A 27402-nucleotide genomic window follows, 5' to 3' on the forward strand; every position below is an offset into this window, starting at 1 on the left:
GTCTTACGCTTCAGGTGCCAGTCTAGGAACATGAACTATTGCAGTGTAGAACCATGTTTTTAATCAATATTTCATGTCGACCTTTCCAGGAATCGAATCCAGGACCACTATATTAAGAGGCGAACTTATCTTAATTATAATTCAGGATTTTTATCAGAGAGTAGCCATCTAGTCGAAAGCACTTCTGGTTCTATTTCACACACAGAACTGTATTCTTAATCCACCCGGACACAGTGTTCACTTTTATATTCCATTCTTTAAAAACATCTCTATCTATTGAACTAATCTAGAAATCGAGAGATAATGAGAAATCATATCAAACAATCCCATGTACAAGTTTTTATTTTTTACATACAATCTTTTACACAGGAACCAAGTAGGCAGTGTGTAATGCAACTATTAAAAAATATAATTAAAATAAAGACAGGTTATGAAATATAAAAAAGTAGGTGAAAAAAATATTTGTCTAAAACTGGACAAAATAAATTATTCCAATTAATTATTATACGCATACAACATGAAAACACTAAAAATGAGAATATTATAAATGAAATAGTGAATTAGGATAAGGATGAAAATTTAAAGTTAGGTGTGAACTTTTTTTATTTTTTTCTGCATGATCGGGAAAACAGGCATAAAGCCCACAAGTTCCCAATACAGAAGACAAAGTATTTATGCATAGTATAGCAACATAGTAATGTTGGCAACAAACACTAATTAACCTATAATGACCGTTAACAATTTCTTTTTTAACGACTGTCTAGATTCCTCAAATATATCCAACCCTCCATCCACTTGGAATAAATGATTAAACATTCATTAAATTTTTGGTAAGGGTGAGTTGGTAACCAATATTTGATTTAAAGATTGACAAAAAAAATGGTTGGTGATGTTGTGTTTTTCTACTTGGTGCAGAAAAATTAATTTGTATATTTAAGTTTGGTGCATCTACGAATGAATGTATAATTTTATACATTTTATGTAGGTAAAGAATGTCTGATAATTTACGCCGGTTGGATAAACTAATTAAATGGAAACGTTTTAACTTATCATTGTATGTGTGTGAGGTGTCACTTAGACCATCTCGAAATGTAAGAGTCCGAAGCAATTTTCTTTGGATAGCCTCAATGAATGAAAGAATGAATTTTAAAATTTGGAGACCAAATAATAGAGGAGTGATAAAAATTATTATACTTTCTATGTTCTATAGTGGATTTTTTTACATTTGTATATCATTTTTATATTCTTGACAGTAGTTATGAACAGTTAAAATAAATTGACTTGAAAACAGACTATTTACCTGTAACTTTTGCTGCTGAATTAGATAAACCATGAGTAACATTTTTAACCAAAGCGCTAACATTCCCTTCATATATTAATCCAGATACACCATCAGAAACATCTTGCACAAATCCTAATGGGTTGCCTAGAAAATCTACAGAGCCTAAAATAATAGCTGCTTGCCATTTTAATTCCTGCAAAACAAAACAGATATAATTGTGTAGTTTAAAAATAAATTGTACATACTCTCAACATACATGAATATTTATATTGCAATATAAAATATATCACATAAAAAGGAGGACATTCTTACATCTTTATAGTGCTTGATTATTGAATGCCATAAGAACTGACTGGTTTCAAAAGGATGCCATTTTGTGAATGGTTCAAGTTCTACACCAGCATCTTCAAACTTGATAAGTGTTAAACCGAGTCTTTTCTTTAAAGCAGCTAATCGTGGTGACAATTTCCCTGCAGTCTGCATGCTTAGTCGTATCTGAAAAGTTTAACATAACATAATGATCTAAACATTAAAAAAAAAACCTTATGGTGAAATAAAAATATGGCTAAAGCATTAGTTAAAAAAGCAACATTTAAAATGGGAAAAGTAAGCACAGAATATGGCAAAATGATAACAATATTAAATTTAAGAAAATTACTGTACAGCCTTTAGAACCGGATACATTTAATATAACTACGCATTAAGAAATACATGAGAAAAATACTAAAATAAAATTTTAAGAAGTAGCAACTAATATTACCTGACTAGGAAAGAGTTTCAATACTCCGAAATAGTATCTTTTTGCATGAGCAGCAGTCACTTCAGAGAGAATTTTCTGTGTTTCAAAATCAGTCTCATCGGGTTCTTCCTTGTCTAATATTTCCTCTCCTTCTCCCCCAATACCCGCCCACAAACAGAGTTTCAGGAGCAACCGCTCCTCGAGGTGCACAGATATAGGACGGAGGGTTATGATGAAGTGCTTGAATATGTGCGCATTGTACCGAGTATCTGGTGGCGCAGCAACCCTCTCCACAGAGAGTTGTATGGAAGGTAATACAACGGAACTATTAAAATTGCTGCGACTTCTCGTAGAGTGGAGTAGTACCGGGCACGCCGTCCCCAGGAGCTGAACAAAATTACATAATTTATCAAAACAATATCCATCATAAAATAAAAATATTAATTTAAACACAGAAGAGCTTTAATATCTCAGAGCACAAGAGCGTGTCTCTTTTTTGGAGAGGAACAGCATTAAAAAATACATATAAATATATATTATACTTATTTATGTAATAACAATTCCATATCGCTATCTGGAACAACACGCAGCACTATGTGTGCATCATATTATTATGATTAAAAATAAACTGATTTATGCAATGTCTTGCAGCAGTCTCCTGCAATGGTCTCTTCATACTGTAATATTCAAAGACCTATTCATATCAATAAAACCCCCTGGGGGTTAATTCCATTATTTATGTAGAAAATTTTGGACATACATAATTAAAATATCGCAGATAAAAATGAGCTATAAAACAATAAAAACAGCCAGTAACCTGATTATCGCATTGAACGTCTTGCACACTGAGGTTGAGTGTTTGTCCACGTGCCGACCAAACAGTCTCGAGCAAGACTCCCTTAAAGTGGGAGAACACCAGCTCAAGTGGTGGAGCACGGGACACGAGGGACAAGCCGACCCCTCCGACAGCCACTCTTAGTTGGATCTCTGCTAAGCTGGATTCCACTCTCACATTGCCCTCCGAACGGCCTTCACACCAGTTATCTTCCTAAAAAAAAAAAAACAATAATTACAAATTGCTGACCAAATTTTTATTTGCTTTTTGAACTGCAACCGGCCAGAGGTCTAATTACAGAACTCCCAGGTTTGAAAAAAATTACTTTGAATTAAGCCCTCTGTACATATAATTATGGTTCTATTGCCAACAGTATTTACAATGAGAGTACATAAAGTGCTATTCAGTTGCAAATTGAAGTATTTTTAAACAGCATTAGATAATGTTTATTTTAAATACTGTATCTTGTAAATATACCGGCTGTTTCACATCTGTGATTTTCACAACTCTGGTGGGGCCATCGGTTATAACACAGACATGAAGTTGGCCCGACCCCGGTCGCAAGGATTGACTCGAGATAGCTTGCTCTATAGGAACTCCATTAGGCAAGATATGAGGACCGGGAGGAGCCGGAAGGCCCAAAACAGCGCGATTACCTGAGAAAAACAAAACAGTTTAATTAACCGAGTAGAAACTAGGAGACACATTTGCATTAGTCGATGCATCAAAAAATTCCCTTTTGTTCAATATTTAATCGACAATCTCACTTTAGCATAGGGAGTTCAGTGGTTTTTTTTAACTAATGTAACGTATTTTCATCGCTACGATTTTTTAAGGTTTTGTAATTTTGAGAATCCTGAAACATTGAAATTACACCATCCACTAGGTCTTGTGTTCTGCTCGATGAGTGATCAAAACACATATATGAATCAACAATATTTTGAGCCGGTCCAAATTTTTGTAGACAAGGACTATTTATAAAAATGTTTATAAATATAATATTATTTATAAAAATTTGGACAGACTCAAAATATTGTTGATAAATCCATCCACCTGGTCCATGAAGAAGTACAGAAATATAAAAAAACCCTTTTCAGGCGTTGCCTAGTATGTAGGTGATATAAATCAATTAGATGAATCTCACCCACATAAATAAAGGTTTCAGCTCTTTAACTTCACAAACTTCAACAGATGAAAGGATTGAAGGAATGTAGATGTTCAAATATGGGCAGAATGGGTGAATGTTACATAGTGTGTAAAGTGGCCACTTAAACCAGCCAATGACAGGTTATAAGCCCTGTAGATACCTAGACTTCTATATTACATAAACACCTCTCTCCCGCTTCCACTCCCACCAAGTCTACTATATACCATTGTGTCTTTCTACTTTCCTTTATAATAATTTTCTATGTATAAATATGTCCTTAATAATGCCTATTGGGCGTATAAATAAATAAATAACCTTCTCTAAAATGTTCTTCATCTCTGTTGTAATATGTTAACATATCTGAATGGTAAAACACGACAAGAAGCAAAGGAAATATGGTTTTAACTGAAATTTATTGTCCACACCACTGACTTGTGGGCATTCTATGACATCGTTTGATGTGATCGGATTAGTTTGTAGGAACGAAAAGCAATTAGTTTTTGTTTCTGATTTAAAAGTTTCTGATTCAAGACGCTTGACTCACACACGAAAGGTTCCGGGTTCGATTCCCGGTGAGAACACAAAAATTAAAATGTGTATTTTCTCAAGCCTGGGTGTTATGTGATGTAATTCACCACTGTAATTAGGCCTCCTGGCCTGTTGTGGTGCAAAAATAAATAAATAAAAAAATCATTTAAAAAAAAGTTGAGCCCCGTACAGTCATAATTACGTCAAAACACATTAAACGTTGAAAAACATGGCTACCACAAAAACTGGAAACCTGTTGCTGGTTGCAACCATAATTGCCCATGGTTGCCACAACAACATAACAATGCTACAATTTATTGGCTATTGCAAACACATGGCCACACTGTGAAGTAAAGTAATTCATTTCTAATAAAACCATTTTTATAATTGTTTTAAAGATATGTGAAAAATAAATGTACCGCATAAACTATTGTGAAGAAATGTCAATAAAAAGAAAAAGAAATACACACCCTCTCTTAGTCCAAAGAATCCATCAAGAGGTTGAACAATGATATTGTTATGAGCACACCGGAGTCTTCCATTAGAGGTAAAGTACCAAGTTTGTGTAGAAGGTCTTCTGGGATTCACTCTACTGACGCACAGTCCTACCATGGTACTAGGCTGCGGAGCTGGACTATCAATATCCAGAACCTTTGTAGCAGACAAAATTATCCAATTAATAGAATACCATTACTATACACAATTAAAGCAAAACCTTTATGATTTCCACTTTAAATAATGATGTAGTTATTATTAATATTATCAGTTAAATTTTTAAAATAAAATGCCTTTTTTCAGAATATGGTTTTGAAATTTAACATACTTTTAAAAAATACAATTTATAACATTTCTTGATTTGAATTTTAACAAAAGGGTTTCAAACTTTTTACCAAGCTCTTTCTTGTACTTTCTTTCTTGTAATTACAAGTTTTAAACAATTATTTTTTATACTTACGCACCCACAAACACGCACCCTCTACCTCATTCATTCGTGCATACACACATTCACATACACATGAATGCAAACGTCACACACATACAATTACGTAAACTCTTTTCTTATATATTATGTGTCTTAGATTTACAGTGGATTTTTTAATTGGCTCCAGTATTGTTAATATTTTTCTACTTATTTTGCTTATGTAATAGCTGTAAAAATCCCAAATAAAATAAAATAAATAAATAAATATTTAAAAAGATTATATTTGTTTTGAAGAACGTGAAGAACAAAGAGGTGTCTCAAAAATAACAACTTCTCTAACTCTAACGTCTCTCTAATAAAGATACATTAAAATCGTACATACCAATAATAATATGGAAATATGTATTTCACATTAGGAAGGCTTTGAAAAATAATGTCAGTTTAATCAATAATTAAATAACCTTTCAAGATATTCCATTATAATATGATGTTTAATTGAAATGTAAATAAATTTTGAACACTGCACAGTCCTCTTTAAAACAGGTTTGCCTAGTGGGGAGGACTCTTAAATTATTTTTTTAATATAAGTAGTAATAACAAATATGGTCACCCTATAGTATTAGGCGTACAACATTGCTTCCGCCGTTTTCCAGCAAATGGCTTTAGAAGTAAGTAATGGTCTTATTTTCTCTATGAATAGCGGATGTATACCAAAACATGTGGCGCAGTGACGTCAGGTGGAGCGTAGGCGGGTTGTGGAGGGGAGCTTCCCTCGTGCAGTAGGTGACCTTGGGGGCTGAGCCTCCACAGCTGGGAGCGCTCCCCGGCCCGCCGTCTCGCCAGCACCACACGCCCGTTTTTCTCCACTTCCAGGACAAGCTGCAGAGACTCTAGCTCTGAGCCCAATCCTTGCCTGAAATTTTCTTAACACTGAACGCATAATTTTAATGAGACATGCAAAGCATGTCGTCGCCTTATTTGAATACAATGTAAGTAGCGAAACAATAAAAACTTTAAAAATCAGTCATTTTGTATGAAACATTAGTTTGTTTTTATTAAGTATATACTTATTAATTTTAAATTTATTTTTTTAATTAATTGTATATTGTTTTTTTTTTTACAAATATTTTGTTTTAAGGTATACATGATTTTTAAGTGTTTTATCCAAACTACTGTACAACTGTTCACCTACTGATGCTGCATTCGAAAAATGTGTTTTATCGCCTTTTTTGTAAGAATTTTTTGGTTATTTATTTACTATTTCAAAAAACCCATTAGGGTTATATAAAAATATGATAAGGTCCAGTCATGTTACATATGTCTCGTCTGGTTAGTGCAGTGATCGTGTGCTTTTTCAGGTTGATTTTAAATTTGTCTCAGTTTTTGTATTAAGCTAGGTCATTGTAGCGTTTAGTAGATTTTATAGTATTTTTGACTGTCTTTCCTTTTAATGTGGTAGTGTTGTTGTTGTCTGGTATTATTTTTGTAATGTTATGTCATCGTCTTGTATATTTCCCAGGCAATCTTGTGTACAATTTTTACGGTCTCAATTTTCATCAGGTATTTTATGCCAAACTGGTGTTTTTTCCTACAGTTCAGTCATAGGTAGGTAGGTAGGGTAAATTGTATGTTAGTTTAATTATTTTATTTGATGGTATTTTGTATGGCGAAAAATATTCTAACATAATCTCAAATACAGAAAAAAATGAATGAATTTAAAAAATACAACTTGCGTTGTATTTAAATTAAGGTAACGATATGAATATGTATTTATTGAAATGTCGCAAACTCATAGGGGACTGTAATATAGTTTAGGGACCTTATTACGAAATATGACTCAAATGACAAACAAAATGAAAATAAAAAAAAAACTCCTAAAACTAAAAAATGAGAGAGGGATTCTTGAATTACCATCACAATGAAGTGGTATAATGTGAACTTACTGTTGATGAGTCCCAGTAAAGGCAATGTAGATAAAATTTTGATAAGTCAACGATTTAACTTCATCAAGTTTGTGTAAATCTATATTTGTCCCTGTTCCCCCGGGAGCCTTGATGACCAACATTGCAACTCCGCACGGTTCTACTAGTGCCCAAGGTTTGGATGTATGAGCTTTTAATAACGATTCATCTTTGCAAGATACCTGAAAAAATGTGCAAATTTTATTTTTAATCCTATTATTTAATGTTTAAATGAGGTGATTTAGCCTGTAGCATGAAATAGGGATAGAAATGTCAATGGGTGGATCCAATATAAAGGATATGCGGTGCCAAACAATTTTGATGAACAGGTATTTGAACATTGTTTTTCTGTTACTCACTTGCATACTTGTCGATAATGGCCACCAAAATTAAATTATTTAGGTAAATTATAAGAACGCATATTTCTTTTTTATTAAAAAAAAAAAACCTCCTTCATTAACTTCATTAGATATTGCGCAAAAAGGCAACTGTATGTCGGACTGATTATGCCTATCTAAAATCGAAAAAATCGACATTTTTCTGTCCCGTTTTCCGCACCACAAAACAGAAGCAATTTTGTTTTTTTTTTGAGAAAGAGTATCGGAATGAAATTTTCTGTGTCGGTAGCTTTACCGTTTTTCAAAATTATTTATCATATTTGTATACCGTACGTCCTATAAAGCTGGGCGCTTTTATGAGTTTTTGAATGGTCCTAGCTCCCATAAGAAACAATTTGTTAAAAAACCAAAATAATAGAGACAATGTCAATGGTAAATATCTATATGTAGTGTGTAAAAAAAACAAATGTTTGTTTGTAGAAAAGTCAGACCGCCTTTCCTCTTAACTAAAAATCTCTTACTAACTTATGGTAAGCTGTAAAATATTTTGTAATTATATTTAGATTTTTTTGGAATTTGGTTTTATGAATATAAAAACAGTTCAGTAATAATAATCACATTTTAAAAAATCATGTTACCTGATGGAAAGTAAGTGGAACGAGTGAATAGTTGTCCAAGCGTATCGGTGGTGGCATTGTATCGGCATCAGTAAAAACAATAAAGTATGTTGCCCCTTGCAAAACCACCTCCAAGCGAAGAAAAAAGCAAGCGGCATTATTATCTCTAGAAAATATATATTATATTATTTTAATAGAATTCATGACATATACAGAATGTTTTTTCAAGAGAAAAGGGGGCTTACCTAATATTGATATGCAAGGAATGATTAGTATCAATACGAAATCCACCCGACCAATTACAGTTGGGTAAATCTAAAAGGCGAACACACAAAAGCTGGTCACGATCCTGTCTCGGCCAATGGAAAGGCATTGAACATCCTGGAATGGCACTTGCGTGGGACGCTACAGCACCAGGATCCGCCTGTCAATTAATTAAATTAATTATCAATGTTCCTTTTTTGACTTCGCTTAAATATCAATATTAAAAACAACTTGTATTAAAAACTCACCATTATGTTTGCGTAGCACTTCTGAGAAAATTGCAGATGAAAGGAAGTATTGTTGTGGATTTGGAATCGTGGTGATATAGTGCATATATTGGTGTGCCTATATCTACCTCTACCAGGCCGAACTGCAATACCGACTAGTGAAACTCTCTCCGTAATACTCGCACCTCCGATGTTACTAACCACAAGGCGACGGACCATGATACCAGATCCTAGAGCAAATGCCGAGCACCACTAAAAATAGAATTAAATATAATCACCATTATTACTAGATCAAAATTTAGACGTAAATCATTGACAAAGTTTTGATAAAGAAATTTAGTTTAAGCATATTCAATTTTGTCTTCCTGAAATAAACAACTTTAGTACTGATTTAATAAATATGTACATCTAATCCTGATTAACTTTAAGATAGCATAGATTTCATTATTATAGTTTGAATTAATAATGGAAAATTGGTTTTAAACCGCAAGATTTCTATATGCAAATGTAAATGCACTTTTTAGAACTGCTGTAATTGAAGCTTGTCATTATCAGCTGTCAACAGAATTATCATTAAAAGTCCACTATTGGATCGCTCAATATTTCTGCAATGTACATACAGTAGAGTCTCGGTTATCTGACCTTCGGTTATCCGACCTTCCGGGGCAATGCCCCTTTCCTTTACCCGAATGCACGCATTATATTCGCACGCCAGGCGACAGTCCTCAGTCCTCAGTGCTGACGTAGCTCTTTCGCTGAGTTTTCGTTCGTTACATTCAGTTATGTTACGTGTACATAATTTAAAATGTTTTCGATGTGCAAATAAAATTATGTAACACATTTTCAAAGGCGTTTTTATAATTTTCCGTGTTATCCGACCTTTTCGCTTATCCGACTTTGCCACGGCTGGTTTAGGTCGGATAATCGAGATTTTAGTGTATTACATATTTACGTAGACATTATTTATTTGTATTATTCAAATCACTAACCTGTGGTTGTCCATTAGGGATAACACCAGCTCCAACTCTCGCCACAACAGTGGGGCTGCCATCCGAATCAGCAAAACTGAACAAAAGTGGTGCAACCATCCTCGCAATTTCATGTTCTTCAAATTGCCCAGCTGTTTCAGTTGGCACACCTTCTTGGCGAAACACTATCGGTACACCAGTCCTATTAACAATCCAATACGCCGCATAAATACAAACCTAAAAGAAAAAACAAAGACCTTTGGATTAGCCATTAAATACTGACTCATTTTGTAATCAGAACATGACTATTGACCATGGTGGGGGGGTATTGAACATCTTTATCTTTGTGAAAATCCAGAATGTGAGTCTTGTCTTGTAGTCATGTATGCCCCCCCCCTGAATTAGAAGATCAGTCATATTGACATTTTAAAAATATAATGTGTATTATTTATATTTTTACCTTTATGGTATCACTTCTTTTGATGGAGATATGGGCATTAAGTGTCAGTTTTCTACCAGTCATATCAGATAACTTTAATCTAAGAGAAAATGAAGCTGTTGCAGTTGGTGGAATAACTACAGCTGCTGCTCCGGGAAAACCTTCCATATAGATTGATATCTCAATGGTCTTTTGAACATCTATCTGTAAATTATATCATGGACAGAATTTAATAATAAATACTAACGGAATTTTCAGCAGAAGATCACAAGAAAACAGAATTCATATTTTTTCTGTCTTTTACCTGAGACAATGGAGCTGTTTGCCCCGGTGCTATTCGTCCCATTCCCTGATCACTTTGAGCCGCTTTGTAGTTTAATTCAACGGGTAGTAAGTTGATTAGACGCACCGGAGGCTTCAATGTCAAAACATGACCTGGTTGTGGTAGTCCTCTTTCGATTGGATAATGTTCTCGTCGTATTATACAACAAAACCTGCAAATGGTCAGAGTATTTTATTTAACTCATTCACCGCGGAGCTCACATACGTCTGCGAGCGCCTATGACAGCAATGATATGCGGTGTTCGCAACATAGCGCGCGGTATCCAGGATTTAAACCTGAATTTCGTGCATCAGAATAATAAAATCTAAATCATTTTTGTTTAAAAATGTGTCTAAATTTTCATACTACATGTTAATATATGTCTGTAAAACCATGAAGGAACGTATTCCCGTTTTAGTAAAATGAATAAATGGGACTGTAATAATCTTCGCCATTCATCGGGAGATCAGTTGATATATCGAGCCATAATCGGCAGAAGAACGTAAGTGACAAATAGTGAATTGGGCAGGAGAATTGTTTCTTTATATTTTTGTTCCATAATATTTTTTTAAATAATTCGGTAAATGGGATTTATAATGCTTGGTTACTGCCAATACTGAAATGACAGCCGAGTCGTTTAAATACCTTCCGCTTTTAAGATAGTGGCGGTAACGCTCTTTTACCTAAAACTCTGACAGGTTTATTCTTTGGTGGCGAGCTAGCGTAACCGCCTACATAGTTGTCAGTTACATTGTTTTGCTTAGCTTAAAAATAATATGTCGACAAGTATAAACGCTTAAAGCCACATATTTTATTTTAAGAGTCGAATGATGCGGAGTAATAAATAGAAAACTTTAATTGGCCTATAATTTTGGTTCATTTGTAAATATTGTATTTTTTTTGCTGTAATGGCTGTTGTTTTCTTTTTATAAATAAAAATAAATATCCTTAAATGTGGCAGGTGAATTTTATAGAGCTATGATGTTTTTAACACTTGGTGCAGGGGGCAATAAGGCACACTTTTCCTTTAAAAAATGCAATTCGCCAAAAGTGTCGCTAACGTCATTCTGCCAATTATGGCTCAGTATATTCGCCTCATTTACACTTAGAGTATATGCTCTAAGGGTAAGTGATGCATGATTGACATGTTTATATTTAATCATTTTCTTATCTTAAGTGAGGAATTTATTATCAAAAAGGTTCTAGCTTAAGTATTCATTAGGTATAGTGATAATAAATTCATGGTCATTAACAAAATAAATGTTTTAACTAATAAATCAAATAAGTCAATTTTGTGCAGCGCAGCGGGGATGTCATGAAATATTTTGAATGCAGGGAATTGTACAATAGTTTAAACTTGTACAATAGTGGAACCATGGTAAGATTTTATTTAAAATTACACAGCCCATAGGCTTATTTTGCATTGAACAATGGATGATTGAATCAAATGTCATTTGGATTAAATGAATTTATGGGATTATTGTTTTCAAATTATCCATCTCCTCGGTTACCATGCATGAGTTATAAGATGCGAATCCATGTGTCGACATAAAATATTAATTTAAAAGGGTGTTTATTCCCTTCAATATTTTAATGTCCTTGTCATCTGATCTGTCATCTGAAGTATAAGACTATTAGCTGCCGCACCAGGGCACCAATGCAGTAGTTTATGCTCCGTTAGGTGAAGATAAAGGTAAGAAGAAAACTTAATAGTAATGGGTAATATCAAAATAATCAATATAAAATAGTGAAGTAATCACCGAAAGCAGGACTCTTACCCAAGCCTAGAAAGCTGGACTCTCACCCAAGCCTAGAAAGCTGGACTCTCATCTAGAGAATTGAAGTGTAAAAAATGTGGTGCTATAGAAGAACGTTTAAAATATCATGGATGCCGAGTTCGCAACGAAGAAATCTTAAGACTTATAAAAAAAGAAAGAGAAATAATAAATACAATTAAGGGAAAAAAGCTAGAGTACTTTAGACATTTTATGCTGGGAGAGAAGTACGAAATAGTCCATATCATATTGCATGGAAAAGTTCAAAGAAAACACAGTGTAGGAAGAAGACATATCTCGTTCCTTGAAAACTTAAGAGACTGATTCCTCTGTAGCTCCAAATCCTTATTGAGAGCGACTATGGAAGTAAAAAAAGCCAACCTCCACTGTGGAGAGGAACCATGAGAAGAATGAAGTAATACATAAAATTAGGTAAGAATACACATATTAAATGCAAAAATATAGAGATACCTATAGGATGTCTGTGTATTGGAATGACACACATGTGGCAATTGTAGCGTATCCTCTGGCGCCTGACGGGCTGCCAGTCTCCAGTCCAAGGGTTGTGCGCAGTAGAGGAAGGAGGCGCGGGTACACTGTGGCCGGACCCACATAGGAGTGGGGTTGTGGGCTAGTGGGACGCACCACGTCTCACCACTCTTCACCTGAACAGAGCGCGCAGGAGATGAACTCGACCAAGCAGCTAATTAAGAAAAAAATAGTTTATTATATCGCACATCCAAAAAAAATAGAGTCAACTCAAAAAATAGAATTTCCAGGTGAGCCAAAAAACTAAATAAACATTTTATCTTAAAAACATGTATTTCACCTTTAAGGCAATGCCGATATGTCATATATATTTAGATTTGTCTTAAAAAATGCTACAACTTCAGTGCTAAGGGGAATTGGATATAAAAAATGTTTTCCTACAGGCGGTAAAAATTGGAGTATTTCATTGTACGGCGAAGTTTCTCAATAATGTATGAAAAAATGTAATTGAAGTGAATCAACCGATGATAAAATGTTATGATAGATTTGCGGTTTAGGGAAAGCTAATCCACCAATCAGCAGAACTCACCATAGAGAACTTGTGACGTCACAGGCGGAGTAATTTCAAAACTACAAAACATTAAGAAATCAGTGCTGATATGTTACATAAATATTATTAATATTTAATGCATTAACTTTGTGGTCAAACATTTTACTAAATGTTATATGTTATATAAAGACATAGAAAAGTCAGTAAGTGGTTATATACAAATATTTAATGATACATCAAAATTCAATAAATAATGGCGTAGTTTGATAGTCTATTAACAAATTGTTATTTTTTTAAACATTGAACTTCCTCGTTGTCATTGTTCTGTTACTATAAGAACAAGAACTCAATAAACTATTCTTAAATTTAATTTCATTTTACCATACACCTGTTGATAGGAGATACTTAAGTTTGGTCAACTTATCTTACTATATAACAAAAATAAAGATCGAGATACACTACGGTTGGTGTAACAATGTATCAATAGGTGCAACAAAGTGAATGCTGATGATATTTTGATACGTGTCTATTTATGACTAAAACAAAATGCAATTTAGTATCAATTACAAAACAATGAAGACACCCACCCCTTTCCCGAAACTGTTCATAAAGACTTGTGTCTTTCTTCAGTTTCACATATTCACTATTAATTTTTTAAAAACGAATTAAGCTAAAATTTCATATTTCTTTACAATCGAACCGCGAAAATAACAAAACATAGAAACTTTAAAAGCTTTCATTGTACCCCTCACTGCAGCATTGACAATTTGTGATCAATCAAATACACATGGTCAGTACAATTACAGAACAGTTGTAAAATGACTATTTGCCACAGTGGCGAGCACTTGGGTTTGCAGCGCTGCGCACGGGACCCGGCGCGGGCCAAGGCCATTCAAAATGCGGTTTGCGGGGAAGTCAAACCAATCGGAAAAAAACAAAAGTTTTTTGATTCAGTAAGTATAATTTTTCGCGAATTTGGAATATAATTTGGGATTGGACTTGTTTGAAGTGATTGCTACTAATTTTTTGAAGTGAGCTTAAGGAGTCAGATAAAATGAGGCATTTTTTAAAAAAATTGATCAAAATGTAGGAAAAAGATTCTCTTAAAGCCAAGCATTCCGCGGTGAAAACTGATGAAGGTTAAGGAAGTTTGAATTGAGGACAGTGATCGTCATCGTGGCTGTAAAAAGAAGCTCCTAAAAGGCCAGACATTTCTAATTTGGATCCGTCTGTGAAGAATAATGACCAGTCTTTCCATTTTGATTCAATTATAGAGTTGAAAAGGGAGATTGGGTTAGGGGATTTATTCCCTACACCGATATAAGAAATAATATTTGGAGGAAAAATATGATGAAAGTACGGGAAATTATAAAGGGAGGGAATAATGGAATATTTCTGGGACAAATTTGGACAGGTTTTCAAAACTTTTGGTGAGTACTGGATAAGGCCTGTTTAGTAAAGAATAGTTAGATGAAATAGAATTTAATAATTTCTTAGATGCCGAGAGAGTTGGATGATTTTCAATTGCTAAACATTTTATGAAATACCTGTCAGATACATATTGTTATCTTATGTCTAAAGCGGGATCCATCGCTTCTAATTGGAAAGCATTAGTGGGGGAAGACTTCATCGCACCCAGGATGATTCTCAAGCATTTGTATAGAATAACAGACATTTTATTCAATAAGTATATTTGAATAGGATCAAATATGATATTGCCATATTCTAATTGGCTTCTTACAGAAGCATTGTAAAATAGTTTTAGTGTTAGAGGATGGGAGCCCCACCAAACTCCTGCTAGGGCTCGCAGAGGGTTAATTTTTATCTCGCATTTTGAGATTAATGAATTTATTTATGTGAGGAGCCCATGATAATTTTCTGTCAAAAATTTAGCCTGATTACTTATAGGGATAGAGATTCAAATTCAAAATAAAAAAACTGAAAATTTCAGTAGTATAAAATTTAAAAACTTAAATTAAGATCAAAATAATAAAATAAAGATAGATTCGGCTTATATGGGAAATACTTCTTTACCAGCAACCATAAAAAAACTTTGGAAACAATCACAAAAACACACAAATATGGCAAAATTACTGGAGCTAAACACTAAACAAACTGACAATTACAGCTGTCAAAACTCAAGTCCCCAGAATTGGTTTGAACGTATGCAAAATGTATAGACCGGAGAGGCGATTATTTCAAAAAGCAATAAAACACTTTGTTTCCAACTTAAAAGGCAACCCTCATATACATTTTTTCAGATTCATCTACAATGAGAAAGATCAGTGGTTTTTCTTTTATTTTTTATTTGTTAATAGACTAATAAACTAAGCCTAAATTTTTTTTGTTTTTCTGAAATAACTCCGCGTGTGACATCAGAGGTTCGCTTCCGCTTATTATCGATCAGTTCTGCCCATTGGTCCATTCACAGCAAGCAAATCGGAAATCTCCCATAACTCTCTATCATTGGTTCATGCGTCCAGGCACCTAGGAAAATAAAATAATAAATTTACCAGCCAACAGATGGATACGTACATGGACTTTTCACTGTAACATTATCAGCTCGAACTTCAATTGTTTCTGGTAGCTGATTGACCAATTGGAGAGCAGAGCGTACAGTAACCAATTTCCGTGCAGAACCCTCTAAAGAAACAGCAAATACTACTCTGGCTTCTATATCGCTGCTCTGAAAATCATGAAAACGTTTAGTGACGGATAGTAGGAACATATATTTAAAGAATTAGTTTATTCAATTTGACTAACTGTGTGTGTTGCGTGTCGGAAGAAAACTCCGACTTTATCCACGCAAACCGGGCTAACGGAGTTCCAGCCATCAATACGAACGCAAAGCTGGTGTAGACGCAACTTATGCGAGTCTCTGTGCCTTTGTTTCCCTCGACTGCCAAACTTAAAAGGTGCCGTTTGCCCCGGTAATACCTCTGCCCATGACTCGTCTGGTTCGGCCACCAACATATTTTCAGTGACACTGTTTAGAAACAAAAAACACAATTCAAAAATAATTGAAATGACAAGATTATCAGAACATGAAAAATGATGTTTGGTAGTTATCTTACATATCTGCAGTTGTAACAATTGTAGTGAACCACAACTTGCATCCCGTTTGATTAAGCAAAGCAAACGGAACAAATGGAGATCGTCTTCTGTAACCAGGTGGGCTTGTTTTTGGTGATGTTTCTCCCCGATTCGTTAAGGAATAATAATCCTGGGTCCAATTAGTTTTTACTAGCTCATACAAATCAATCAAAGAACTTGTGATATTCAAATTTAATGTTTCTGTGGAGTTTACTTCCATTTGTAATCTGTTTCTCCTCAGGTTATTGGCTAGCCCATATTCCCAGGATGCATCACACCTAGAATGTAATGTAATTATAAACATACTTGTGGTAAATCCAATTGGTTTTAAGTCAAATAATTATCAGAAGCAAAAGTATACAAACATTTAACTTGAATAACATTCAATCTCTCACTATCACCATAACAATATGTAGCATTAATCAAATAATAAAAAAAATATTAGGAAAGAAAATATTCATACTTCCATGGCTCTATAAATGGTTCCCATCCTGAGAGCGCTCTATTATAATAATCACTAGTCAATTTACAAGTTAGTTTTCCTCCGCCCGGACCAGTCTCTCTCTCCAGCTCTTCTGTAATGTGTGATTCAGGACTCAGACAGAGTGGTGGACTTTGTGGTGACAATACACCTCCACCCATTGTATCACATTCTCGCAAGTCTTGAGAGAGATTCATTTCCGACAAAGACAACTCCAGTAAAGGAACATCGGAATCACGGCAGTCGTCAATTACACATATAGATATGCACTCCGCTTTGACCTGAAAATGACGTACATAATGTTGGTTAAACACACATAAGAGAATTAAACAAGATATTTTTACTGAATTATTTTTTACCTGAATGCAATCGAAGGCAGACGATGAATTGTTTTGAGAATCTTGCAACGCAACATTTTGAGCTTGATATGGGAATGTAGCTATCGCCATGGAATTTTCAGTTAACCATAAAGCCGCTTGTTCGAGTCGACCATCACACGCAGAAAGAGCAGCTGCACAATCCTTGTCACTAAATCCCAAGGCACGCAATTTATGTATACTTTCTCTGTTTTGGTTAACTGGTAAAACATTGGGATCATGAGCTGCTCGAGCACTGCGAGTTTGTTGTGGCAAAGATTGAAACATTTTGAATAACATTCTAACATCGTGATAAGACAACCTAATACTTAGCTGTGGTATTTGAACCTAAAAAAATATGAATGCAGTGAATAAAGGCGATATCTACACATGTGTGTTTAGTAATAGATATTATGTAAATGTGGACAAAATCCTACCTGAAGTACTCTCATAGCATTCAAGTCGATCTGAACTGTAACAGGATCTATTATTGACAGCGCTGTTTCTTCTTCCATTCCAAGTACACAAGAAAATACTTCGCAATGATTCAAGACACACGACAGAGGTTTAGGTTCACTTCCGGGTTTATAAGAAATAACTGTAGTGCTCTAAAAGAATCAATTAATTGGGATTAAAAAAAAAGAGTACACAATAGAATATCCCCTTTATGTTATGCCTTTTCAGAGCATCGTACCTTCAAAATAACAGCATTAGTATCCCATTGGGATGTGTCTTCAACAAACACAACTTGAGATTCAGTTATATTCAGTTTTAATTCAAATTGAGATTCCGTGACGGGTGATTGCCTGTAGTTAGATATTCCTTCTTTGAGAGTAGGTTTAGAACTGAAAATGATAAGTTAAAATGATATTGTAATATTAACAAAAATGTGCTTATTTTTAAGATTTACTTTATAAATTAAAAATACATACGGAATTTTTAAATCAATAGTATCTGCAGTTGGTGGACTCATTATAAATTCATTAACGGCTTGCCACCAGTCCAGAATTGCCATGAGTCGCATATTGTTTACAAGAATTGTATACGCAGAATGTTCTTGACGTTTCCTAAAGCAAAATAAAGCATTCTCATCAAATTCAATTATGTACATAGTAATCGATTGGATTAGAATTGTTATAAATGGGAAAATATTATTAATTATTATTAATATTATTAATTGAATTTTTAAATACCTGGCATGCACTTCAGCTTGAACCGAATGTATTCCATTGTGGTCAATTTGTAAACCCATTGGCTGAACAATACTACTGAAAACATTGGACCTCTTGTTGACAGGGTCAGTTTTGTACCGAGTGTCGGATACAAGGATTTCCTAAGATAAAGAAATACCATTAAATACATGTATGTATTTTTAAAAAAGCTATGTAGAAATTATACAGACATTCAACATAATATAAAAATGCAGTAAGAGAAATTAATAATGTTACCTGCGACACCAAATCAATGTCTTGTGTCATGTCAGAGAAGGTATCTACTACTAAGCGAGACTTGATAAAGTTAATACAGGCTAGCGATAACTGGCCATGTTGAGTTTCTAGTCTTAAAGTAACATTAAGTAAGTCTAATCTTATTGATGTGAGTGTCCATGTTTTATCTTCACTTAGAGAAGAATGAAATGGTGGGTTTGATGGATCTGGTAAATAAAGGTCATCAATATTTTCACCAAGATTTTTTGACAATAAACCTTTGATGACTTTATATTGAATCAAATCTACTGCTCCATCAAGAGTGTTCAATGTTCCTTGTATGCTCATATCAGCCACTAAAACAAATATATAATTGAATACAAAGAATTAAATTAAATGAATGAATGAGTTCTAATAACTCCTGGGAGTATAATGTATATGCATTGTATGATTATATTAAATAAAAATAGGTACCTTAACAGTAAAGAATAACTTAAGAATGAGCCATTTAAAAAAAACACTATCAGAAAAATCTAGACATGAATACTTGCCATTATGGAGACCTTCGAGATTTCTTTCCACTTGTAAAATAAGAGCACATTTTTCTGTAAGTAAGTATGGACCATGACGAAGAATAAAACTCGATGGCCCAATTGACAAGGAATTTTGAGAAATATCTTCAACATGATTTCTATTAGACAAATTGAAGCATCCATCATTCGTATCGACTTTTTCACCACAGTATAAGTCCATGTTATCAAGTCGAATAGACATTACGTCCAGTAGTTCTCGAATAGCTAAAACATGAAAATACAACGTTGGCCAAGCTCACAAGGAGGAATTGATTTAATGCGATAAAATAATTTCTCACGTTCATCTGGATCTCTAATGATGCTAATAGTCCCCGGTGATCCAGCTTTTACAAATCTATTATTGACAGTTAGTTTTCCCAAATCTGCTACCAGCACAGATGTGCTTCTACTACTGACAGGCACAAGAATAGCTGGCGATAAACATTCTATGGATAGATTCATTCGTGTGGTCGGAGAATTGGCAGATACAGACACCTAAAAATGTGAAAGATATTATTTACATTTTTCATACAAGACAACTGGTTTTATTTTAAAACATAAATACTATAATACAATTAATACAATACGTACTTTTTGCCTAGCTTGACTTATAACATTCTGCAATCTTGAAAATTCGCGGAAAAAAGCTTGTATTTCTCCCACAAAACGCTTTGTGTGAACATACACAATGGAACTCATTTCTATCAAAAGTTTTGTATCGCACTCGAATTTATCCGCATCTTCTGGCCGAAATCTGAATAAAAAAATAAGATAATCAGGAATTCATTGTAAATAATATAGTATAAAAACAAAATGTAGAGAAAGTTTCATCATTACTTCATAAATACAAAACAATATTCTACTGCCAAACTATTTATTGATAAACATACTTAACTTAAATAAGTTAACAATAGGAAAGTGTGACCAGACAAACCAATTAAATAGTTATATTACATTAAAATTATTAAGACGCCTCACTGTTTTATAAAATAGTTTTAGGGTCAAAATATTAGTACATAAAATATAGTAAAATGATTAGGGTATTTACACAAAGTGTAAAATGATATTAAACAAGTCTTTATACCTTTCATAATGGAAGTGGAGGGCTTCTTTTCCAGAGGAGAGGAACCTCTCTCTCCAAATGCGGCCGTGAGGAGAGAGGTCGGTGAGGGACATGGAGCTCAGGGAGCCCCACAAGCGGCGTCCCCCTTCAGCCCCACGGACCAGCAGCTGGAGCCCTGATATGTTAGCACGACACACTTCCCGTGCGGGACGGAGCAGAACCACATTTAAAGAGCGGACTGATATCTCACTCTCGGTCTCCTCCTTTGTGACTAGACAAAAATGCAACAAAATACATAAAATGACCCAGATTTAGTTTAATAAATTGGCAAAAAAAAATGGTTACTGGACTTTGGTAACCATTTTTTATCACAAAAGTATTAAGTCAGAAAATTATAACATTTTTCACAAAAAAGAAAAAAGTTACTTAAAATTGTACAATAAATTCATCGGTAGTCATGTTTTTGTTTATTTCTTCACAAATAAAATTATCTGTTTTAGAACAGGTTGTATATAGTTAGGCAGACTACACATAATCCAGGGAAATCTATTACCAAAATAAATGTAGTAGATAAATATTGTAATGTGAAACCCTCAAACGAGTTAATTAAAATTTAATTAAAAACATTAAATTTTTTTAATGAAATAATTATTAATTAATAAAAATTAAATTGTAATTATTAATTAATTAATAAAAATTAAATTGTAATTATTAATTAATTAATAAAAAGTTATGATTATTAATGAGAGAGAGATGTTATGGTTTTGTGGGTGTCGGGCGCCAGTTATAAGTTATTTTTATACATCACATTCCTAAAGGTACTTTCTAAAATGGACGGTTTACAAAGAGAGATTATTTTTGTAAAATGAAAGAATTTATGGATTTGTCACTTAGGTATTTTCGGCCTATATCAATCCACCCTACTCTAATTTGAGAAAACCATCAATACTCAATTTAGAAAACCATATAAATTTAACTCATGTTTCTTATACGACCTAATAACTAACTACTAGCTGTGTCCTTCCTTGACTATCTGTTTAAGCCCGCGGACAGACTGAGGTCAGTCATATGTTGATTCCTTTGAATGTCTACGTTCGCATCCAGTGTGGGTATTTAAAATGGTAATTCTCCCATGTTAATGGAATATTAATAACCCACTTGGAGTACACAGTTATAAACAGTGAGTCGAATCGTTGCCGTAACAATCCTGGAATTCACATAACTCTTCCTCGTCATGACTACTGATGACGAATGACTGTGATCTTTTGTGAATTGAATCCTCCTTAAGACTTGGCCATCCAGGCTTCGTCTTCCGTTATTATTATTATTCGGATTTAATAAAAATTATCGTCGCGTCATATTAATTTTTAATGATAATGTTTACCGCGCGGTCTACACCCTAATGCTGTCGGGTGGCGGAGGGAGGTAGTCCTTATACGTAGCGAGAGAGGGACAGATAGAGCGGGCAACAGCGTGCTATCTCTCTTGCCATGGGATTGGTCGGCTGACTCCCGCTCGCTATTGGCCGGCCGGTGTAGGCCGTGCATATTTTTTGTGTATAAAAGGCCGCAGCGCCAGTAAATAAATCAGTCTCATTCTACTGCTCGTGTTTGAATCATCTCCCGCTCCACCCTCCGCCGATACCGACTATTCTACAAGACCTTCGCTTGCCCTTGGATTCGACTACTGGTCTTCTCACCTTACGGATCCCGACCGCGGCGCTTTCTTCTGGAATTAAAAGCCCTTTTCAGGACTACGAGTCGATTTGGCTTTTCGCTGCCAGTGAAAACAGTGTGTGCTTCGTTCTTCGGTTTCCGCTGCCTTACAACCAGCGGAAGGGACGACCTAGTGAAAGTATTGGACCTGCTAATTCGTTAGTAGCGCGTCAGCTACAATTATTTTTATTTTTTTTATATTGCGATAAAAAGGAAGTATCCTAAATAATTTTATTGGCCTTACTTATTCGATTTCCTTATACTAAGGAATAACTATACCCGGTATAACTTATTTACACCCGGTATAAAAATCATTACTTATAAAAACATTTAGTACTTAAAACTATACCTACTGAGCTTATTCCATCATTTCTTTTTTAATCATGCATCATTTTAGCGTACATTTATGAACAAGCTGCGTGCGTATGTGCAGTTAAAAATACTAACATGTTATTCGTATTAGTAACAAAACAAATAAAACTATACAGTCATAAAAACAACAAATTACATACCTTAATATGAATGTAAATTTAAATATGTATTACAATCTCAGAGTAATAATGCGTAACTTAGAAAGAAGCCCTATCACTATGTTTCATAGAACGCAAGCGATGTTGGTTTGTTGGCTAGCAACCAATTGGTGGCCATTTTGCTTTATTTGACAACATAAACATAACGGTTCGATCGGATGCTTTTGTAGCTGTGCTTGGCCTTGTTTGTAAATAACTTGGATATTTACGTTATAATAAATAAAAATCGACTATGGTGAATCGTAGTATGTTTGATTGCAGCAGTAGGAGCGTCAAAGGTGTTAAAGGAGTTAGTTTTCACAGGTAATTGATTCCGAATATTTTCCCATGATTTACATTGATTTTTGGCATTTATTGTCCCGACACGTGTATTATGTTGCTTAAAAACATTCCTTATTTCAACATATTTACTTCAGATACTATTTGTTCTCAATTTAGGGGATAAATTTGTGAATTAAAGTATGTTTACTGTTGATAATGAAAATAAATATAGGCGAATTATAGAAAAATAAATTGGAATAACCCTGCAATGATAAATGCACAGGTACATATTTAAAAGTAATTACAATGCAAATTAATATCCATTTGGCAATTCTCAACCTGAGTACGGCCCATTGTTTTGCTGCGAACTGTGGCTAACCTAATTACCAATAGTCATAGAATGGTTTTCCTACGTTTGGGCTCCTCTCTAGATTACGCATTATTACTCTGAGATTACAATAAACCTTTTATGTATAAATACGGCAAAACATAACAAGGATCATTGTTAAAATATCTGCTAAATAAAATTTATCCAAATGAAATGAAAATTTGATGATCATTTTTACTCATAAACAATATTTTACTTTAAAATCTCTGGAAAAATCGCATGTTTTATAAATTTTTTAAATTTGAGATAAATACAATCCATTTTACAAAAGAAAAATTTGACAGATGACAGATCGCGGGTTCATTCCAGCGCTTTACCACGATGGACCCAGGTATAAGCGTGGAATAAGTAACTATGGTCGCTATCATAGCTTTATACCGAGTATAACTTTATACTAGGTTTAATTTTTTTTACTATACCATCCTTATTTTACCCCTATGTCTAGACATAATTTTATACTTGGTCTATATATAAGGCTCTACATGTCTTTTATCAATATTATTATTATGGATAACGTTTATCAAGATTATTTTTTTTTGTATTATGGATAACTTATACAGCACATCCGAGATCCTAATTAGCCAAGGCTTTGGAACAAATTCATTAAGGTCCGCAGGGCTGATTATATGAGGCCCGATGGCAAATCAACTAGCATGTAATAGTCAGAGCAGCGATAGCTGACTTTTATTATTTTAAATTACAGATTCTTCGCTGTTCAATGCTAATCGCTTACTAATCGAACTTTTTGTGTAGATATTGAATATATTATATCTGTAAATTTTGTGCGGTTTCAGTAGCATTATTCTGAGTGACAAATTCTTCTTTATTGCATTTAGATTGCTCTGAACAAAAAAACTATTGTGAGGCCCAAATGGGTGATATTTCAAGGTGCTCAGGATCCTAACCAACCAATACAGTCCACTTTCAAATCACGATAACAGTAAATTAGTATTTCTGAATATGGCCTTATACCTATATATATTATATGTATGACCATAGTATATTACATTCTCCCGTTAAATTGAGATTCTACTTAATAAATACTACTTACCGATATCTACATGAAATTTGTTCTCAGGTTTCATAGATGCCGAGATATTCTCAGTTGTCTCTTTTGTATCTGATCCCATACCAAAAAAGTCCAACACTACAACCCAACTATCCACGCTGACAGCGAGATCCAAACAATTGAAATCTATTTTTGTAACTTTGCGAACCTAGATAAAACAAAATGTAATATACAGTTAAATTTGTCAATGTGAGAACTGCTACAGTAAAAGTAATATAATAATCCATAAATAAAATATTTACTCACATTTTTAAACTTCTCATGAAACTGTGGATGAAGAGGATCTCTAAATTTAATAGAAATCAGTACTAGATTATCTTGAGGAAATGATACTTGTTTCACTGGTCTTTTGCTAGGGGAATATTTATTCTCAACAGGATTTATATTATGCAACTGATCCGGGAGAGAACTTCTATTTTTTACATGCAAAAGATTCACATTTATTGGTGTAGTGTTAAAATTTTCAAACTCGTCAGATCTCAAATCAGGGGTCGATTTAGAAACAAAATTTGCCTTAGGGATTAATGGCTTGTGAGAAACCATCATAAACCGATGCTTTGGATCCACATCCCTTAAAAGATCTTCCATAGTGATCGACCTTAAAGACATCTAAAATAAAAAATGGGAAATATATTCTTAAATAATTTCCAAATAGTAAAATACAGTTTATGACACTAAAACAATTATATGCTAAGACAAGACGCATTCAAAAACTACTCTTACTCAAAACATGACTGTAAGTATGCAACAATCAAACGACACACATAACCCCAACAATACACCACATACCAATCATAAAGCACAACAATCACAACAATATGTACCACTTTCGGTTAAAGAGACTTTGAGTATTATACAATTAATAAATAAATCTATAACCTACTTCCACTCTCCATTAAAATAATAATTACAATACTTCATGAATGAAGTTTTAAAAAAAAAATACTACTACTTCATCTCCCACCATGCCATTCCTCCGTAGAGATAGCCAGAGAGGGTGGACCGCCACACATGTCTATCCTGACATACATTCCCAGCTTCCACATTCATACATCTTGTCATACATACCCTTCGTTTGTGTTTGTGACTTTGATTTATCATGCCACATCTTTCTTGGTCATCCACGTCCTAAATTATCATTTATTCTAGCCATATATATCTGTTTTGCCATTCTTTCGTCATCCATTTATTCTACATGCCAAACCATCTTAGTGACCCTTTCTTAATCTTATTAATTACACCAATCTCAGATTTGTACTCTCGCCTGATTTCACCATTCGTAACCGATTTAATTCTTTTTTGAAAATGTGTTTTGTAATAAAAATAATGTACCGGCATATAGATAAAGAATAAAGATATGTGCAATGTTTTCAAACAGTGGATAAAATAGTTTTGAAATTTTGTAAATTTCCTGTCTGTGTATAAAGTTTTCAATATGTATTCTCATTTGTAAAAAAATAAATAAAAAGCACATTGTTAATTGTCGTCTCGGTAAGGACACTTAAAAATGTGCAATATGTTCATGTTTTTTATTTTATGAAAAGTAAAAATGAATAAATAAATAAGAAATTACCTCAACGTTTGTTTCGAATTGTTGACATTTTTCATAATTGACAAAAAAATCTCTGAATGATAGATTTACTAAACTTTGTTCACCTTTACCAAAATCTCCACGTAACTCAACAGTAAATATGGGAAGTTGAAAATCCACTGGAAAAAAAAACATTTTCCAAGTATTATAAAATGTCGGCATACTTACAATAAAATGCACAGTAGAAATGTGAAAATACTTATCATAAATCAGACCTTTTAATTGTTGAAAAGTGTCAGTGGATGGACTCGCTAAGGAGTGTGCACCAGAGATCTGTGCCAAGAGGTGAGGGTCCATCCGAAGAGTGGAGATTCCAGTAGAGTCAGGATTCCTTGTGATGAATGATGATGGAGGTTGCTCCGCTTCTGGGGTCGGCCATATCACACTGAGCTCATTTACAGTATCCAACATCTGCTCGTATTGGTGTCGAGTAGAAGATACTTTGAGAGGTGTGACAACCTTGCCAATTACCTGAAGAATAATAAAATTCTTATTTGTTGATTGATGGACGTTCAATTAATACATATTTTACAGTATGCCAAAATCATCCAGGTATTGATTTGAATTACAAGCCCTAGAATTTTGGGTATGGGCGTATAATTATAAATGTGTTTTTTCACCTGTAAACAGTGTTCATAAGGTGCATTAACAGAAGACCTTTCAACAGTTAGCTGTAATGTTGTATCGTGTAATATTGGTTTTCCTTCTGATCCACAGCTATATATTGAATCAACTGTTTCCGCTCCATTGCTATTAGCGAGATGTTTGGTTATGTTCAACTGGAATACAGAATCATTTTTAATAGGAGCACATGTACATGCAAATGAAAATTATATTTACAGAATTACAAAAAACTTACTGAATAAACATTTATGTCTCGAACTTGTATGTTATAAAACTGTGTTAATCCTGGTTGATTGCTGATTGATATGTTTCCTAGGTGAGCAACAAATACTTCTGTACTCATCGGCGCACGGGGCAAAACTACCACAGGTGTTTCAAGCACCACATCTAACCTAAATATTACATAAATCATGTTAGCAAATGTACACTCACACATATTTAGAAATAAGTTTCTGATATATTATTTACTTAAGAAGGATGATAGTCGAATGAACTTCTGTAGACATTTCAGAATCTTGAGGTATTCCAATACTAATTGAACGAGGTCGTTTGGGAGATATCCATTCCATAGATCCAGATGTACGGGGATTGGTATACAAAGATTCACCTCCTCTGGTAAATTAAAACACATGTAAAATATATTATTATTTATTTACATGCCCAACGAGTATTTTTAAGGACATATTTATACATGGAAAATTATTATAAAGGAAAGTAAAAAGACACAATGGTATATAGTAGACTTGGTAGGAGTGGAAGCGGGAGAGAAGTGTTTATAATTGAATTTGTATCAGTGATCGTTTGAAAGAAGACAACTTGCTATCAAAGA

General features: G+C 33.9%; 1 protein-coding gene across 1 annotated transcript in view; it reads right to left on the bottom strand.

Moving 5' to 3' along the window:
- Positions 1-27402, bottom strand: part of Vps13D (vacuolar protein sorting 13D) — a 52044-nt gene that overhangs the window by 3083 nt on the left and 21559 nt on the right. The window contains exons 24-59 of the mRNA XM_088227965.1: positions 27042-27185; positions 26809-26965; positions 26570-26728; positions 26165-26420; positions 25932-26068; positions 24605-24967; positions 24341-24506; positions 20417-20666; positions 19924-20086; positions 19632-19827; positions 19312-19557; positions 18782-19116; positions 18527-18666; positions 18266-18400; positions 18028-18178; positions 17771-17941; positions 17337-17681; positions 16960-17258; positions 16478-16774; positions 16167-16389; positions 15939-16089; positions 12836-13067; positions 10572-10761; positions 10289-10471; positions 9850-10065; positions 8882-9112; positions 8615-8793; positions 8391-8535; positions 7397-7596; positions 6165-6366; positions 5002-5182; positions 3334-3512; positions 2839-3069; positions 2043-2408; positions 1595-1777; positions 1301-1475 (exon numbers count right to left, since the gene is read on the bottom strand). Coding sequence (XP_088084091.1) covers positions 1301-1475; positions 1595-1777; positions 2043-2408; positions 2839-3069; positions 3334-3512; positions 5002-5182; positions 6165-6366; positions 7397-7596; positions 8391-8535; positions 8615-8793; positions 8882-9112; positions 9850-10065; positions 10289-10471; positions 10572-10761; positions 12836-13067; positions 15939-16089; positions 16167-16389; positions 16478-16774; positions 16960-17258; positions 17337-17681; positions 17771-17941; positions 18028-18178; positions 18266-18400; positions 18527-18666; positions 18782-19116; positions 19312-19557; positions 19632-19827; positions 19924-20086; positions 20417-20666; positions 24341-24506; positions 24605-24967; positions 25932-26068; positions 26165-26420; positions 26570-26728; positions 26809-26965; positions 27042-27185 — 7577 coding nt within the window. The remainder of the gene's footprint in view (positions 1-1300; positions 1476-1594; positions 1778-2042; positions 2409-2838; positions 3070-3333; positions 3513-5001; positions 5183-6164; positions 6367-7396; positions 7597-8390; positions 8536-8614; positions 8794-8881; positions 9113-9849; positions 10066-10288; positions 10472-10571; positions 10762-12835; positions 13068-15938; positions 16090-16166; positions 16390-16477; positions 16775-16959; positions 17259-17336; positions 17682-17770; positions 17942-18027; positions 18179-18265; positions 18401-18526; positions 18667-18781; positions 19117-19311; positions 19558-19631; positions 19828-19923; positions 20087-20416; positions 20667-24340; positions 24507-24604; positions 24968-25931; positions 26069-26164; positions 26421-26569; positions 26729-26808; positions 26966-27041; positions 27186-27402) is intronic.

Source organism: Micrasema longulum, unplaced genomic scaffold (assembly GCF_059751315.1).
Source record: "Micrasema longulum isolate JH-2025_06_02 unplaced genomic scaffold, ASM5975131v1 h1tg000007l, whole genome shotgun sequence".
Taxonomy (NCBI): domain Eukaryota; kingdom Metazoa; phylum Arthropoda; class Insecta; order Trichoptera; family Brachycentridae; genus Micrasema; species Micrasema longulum.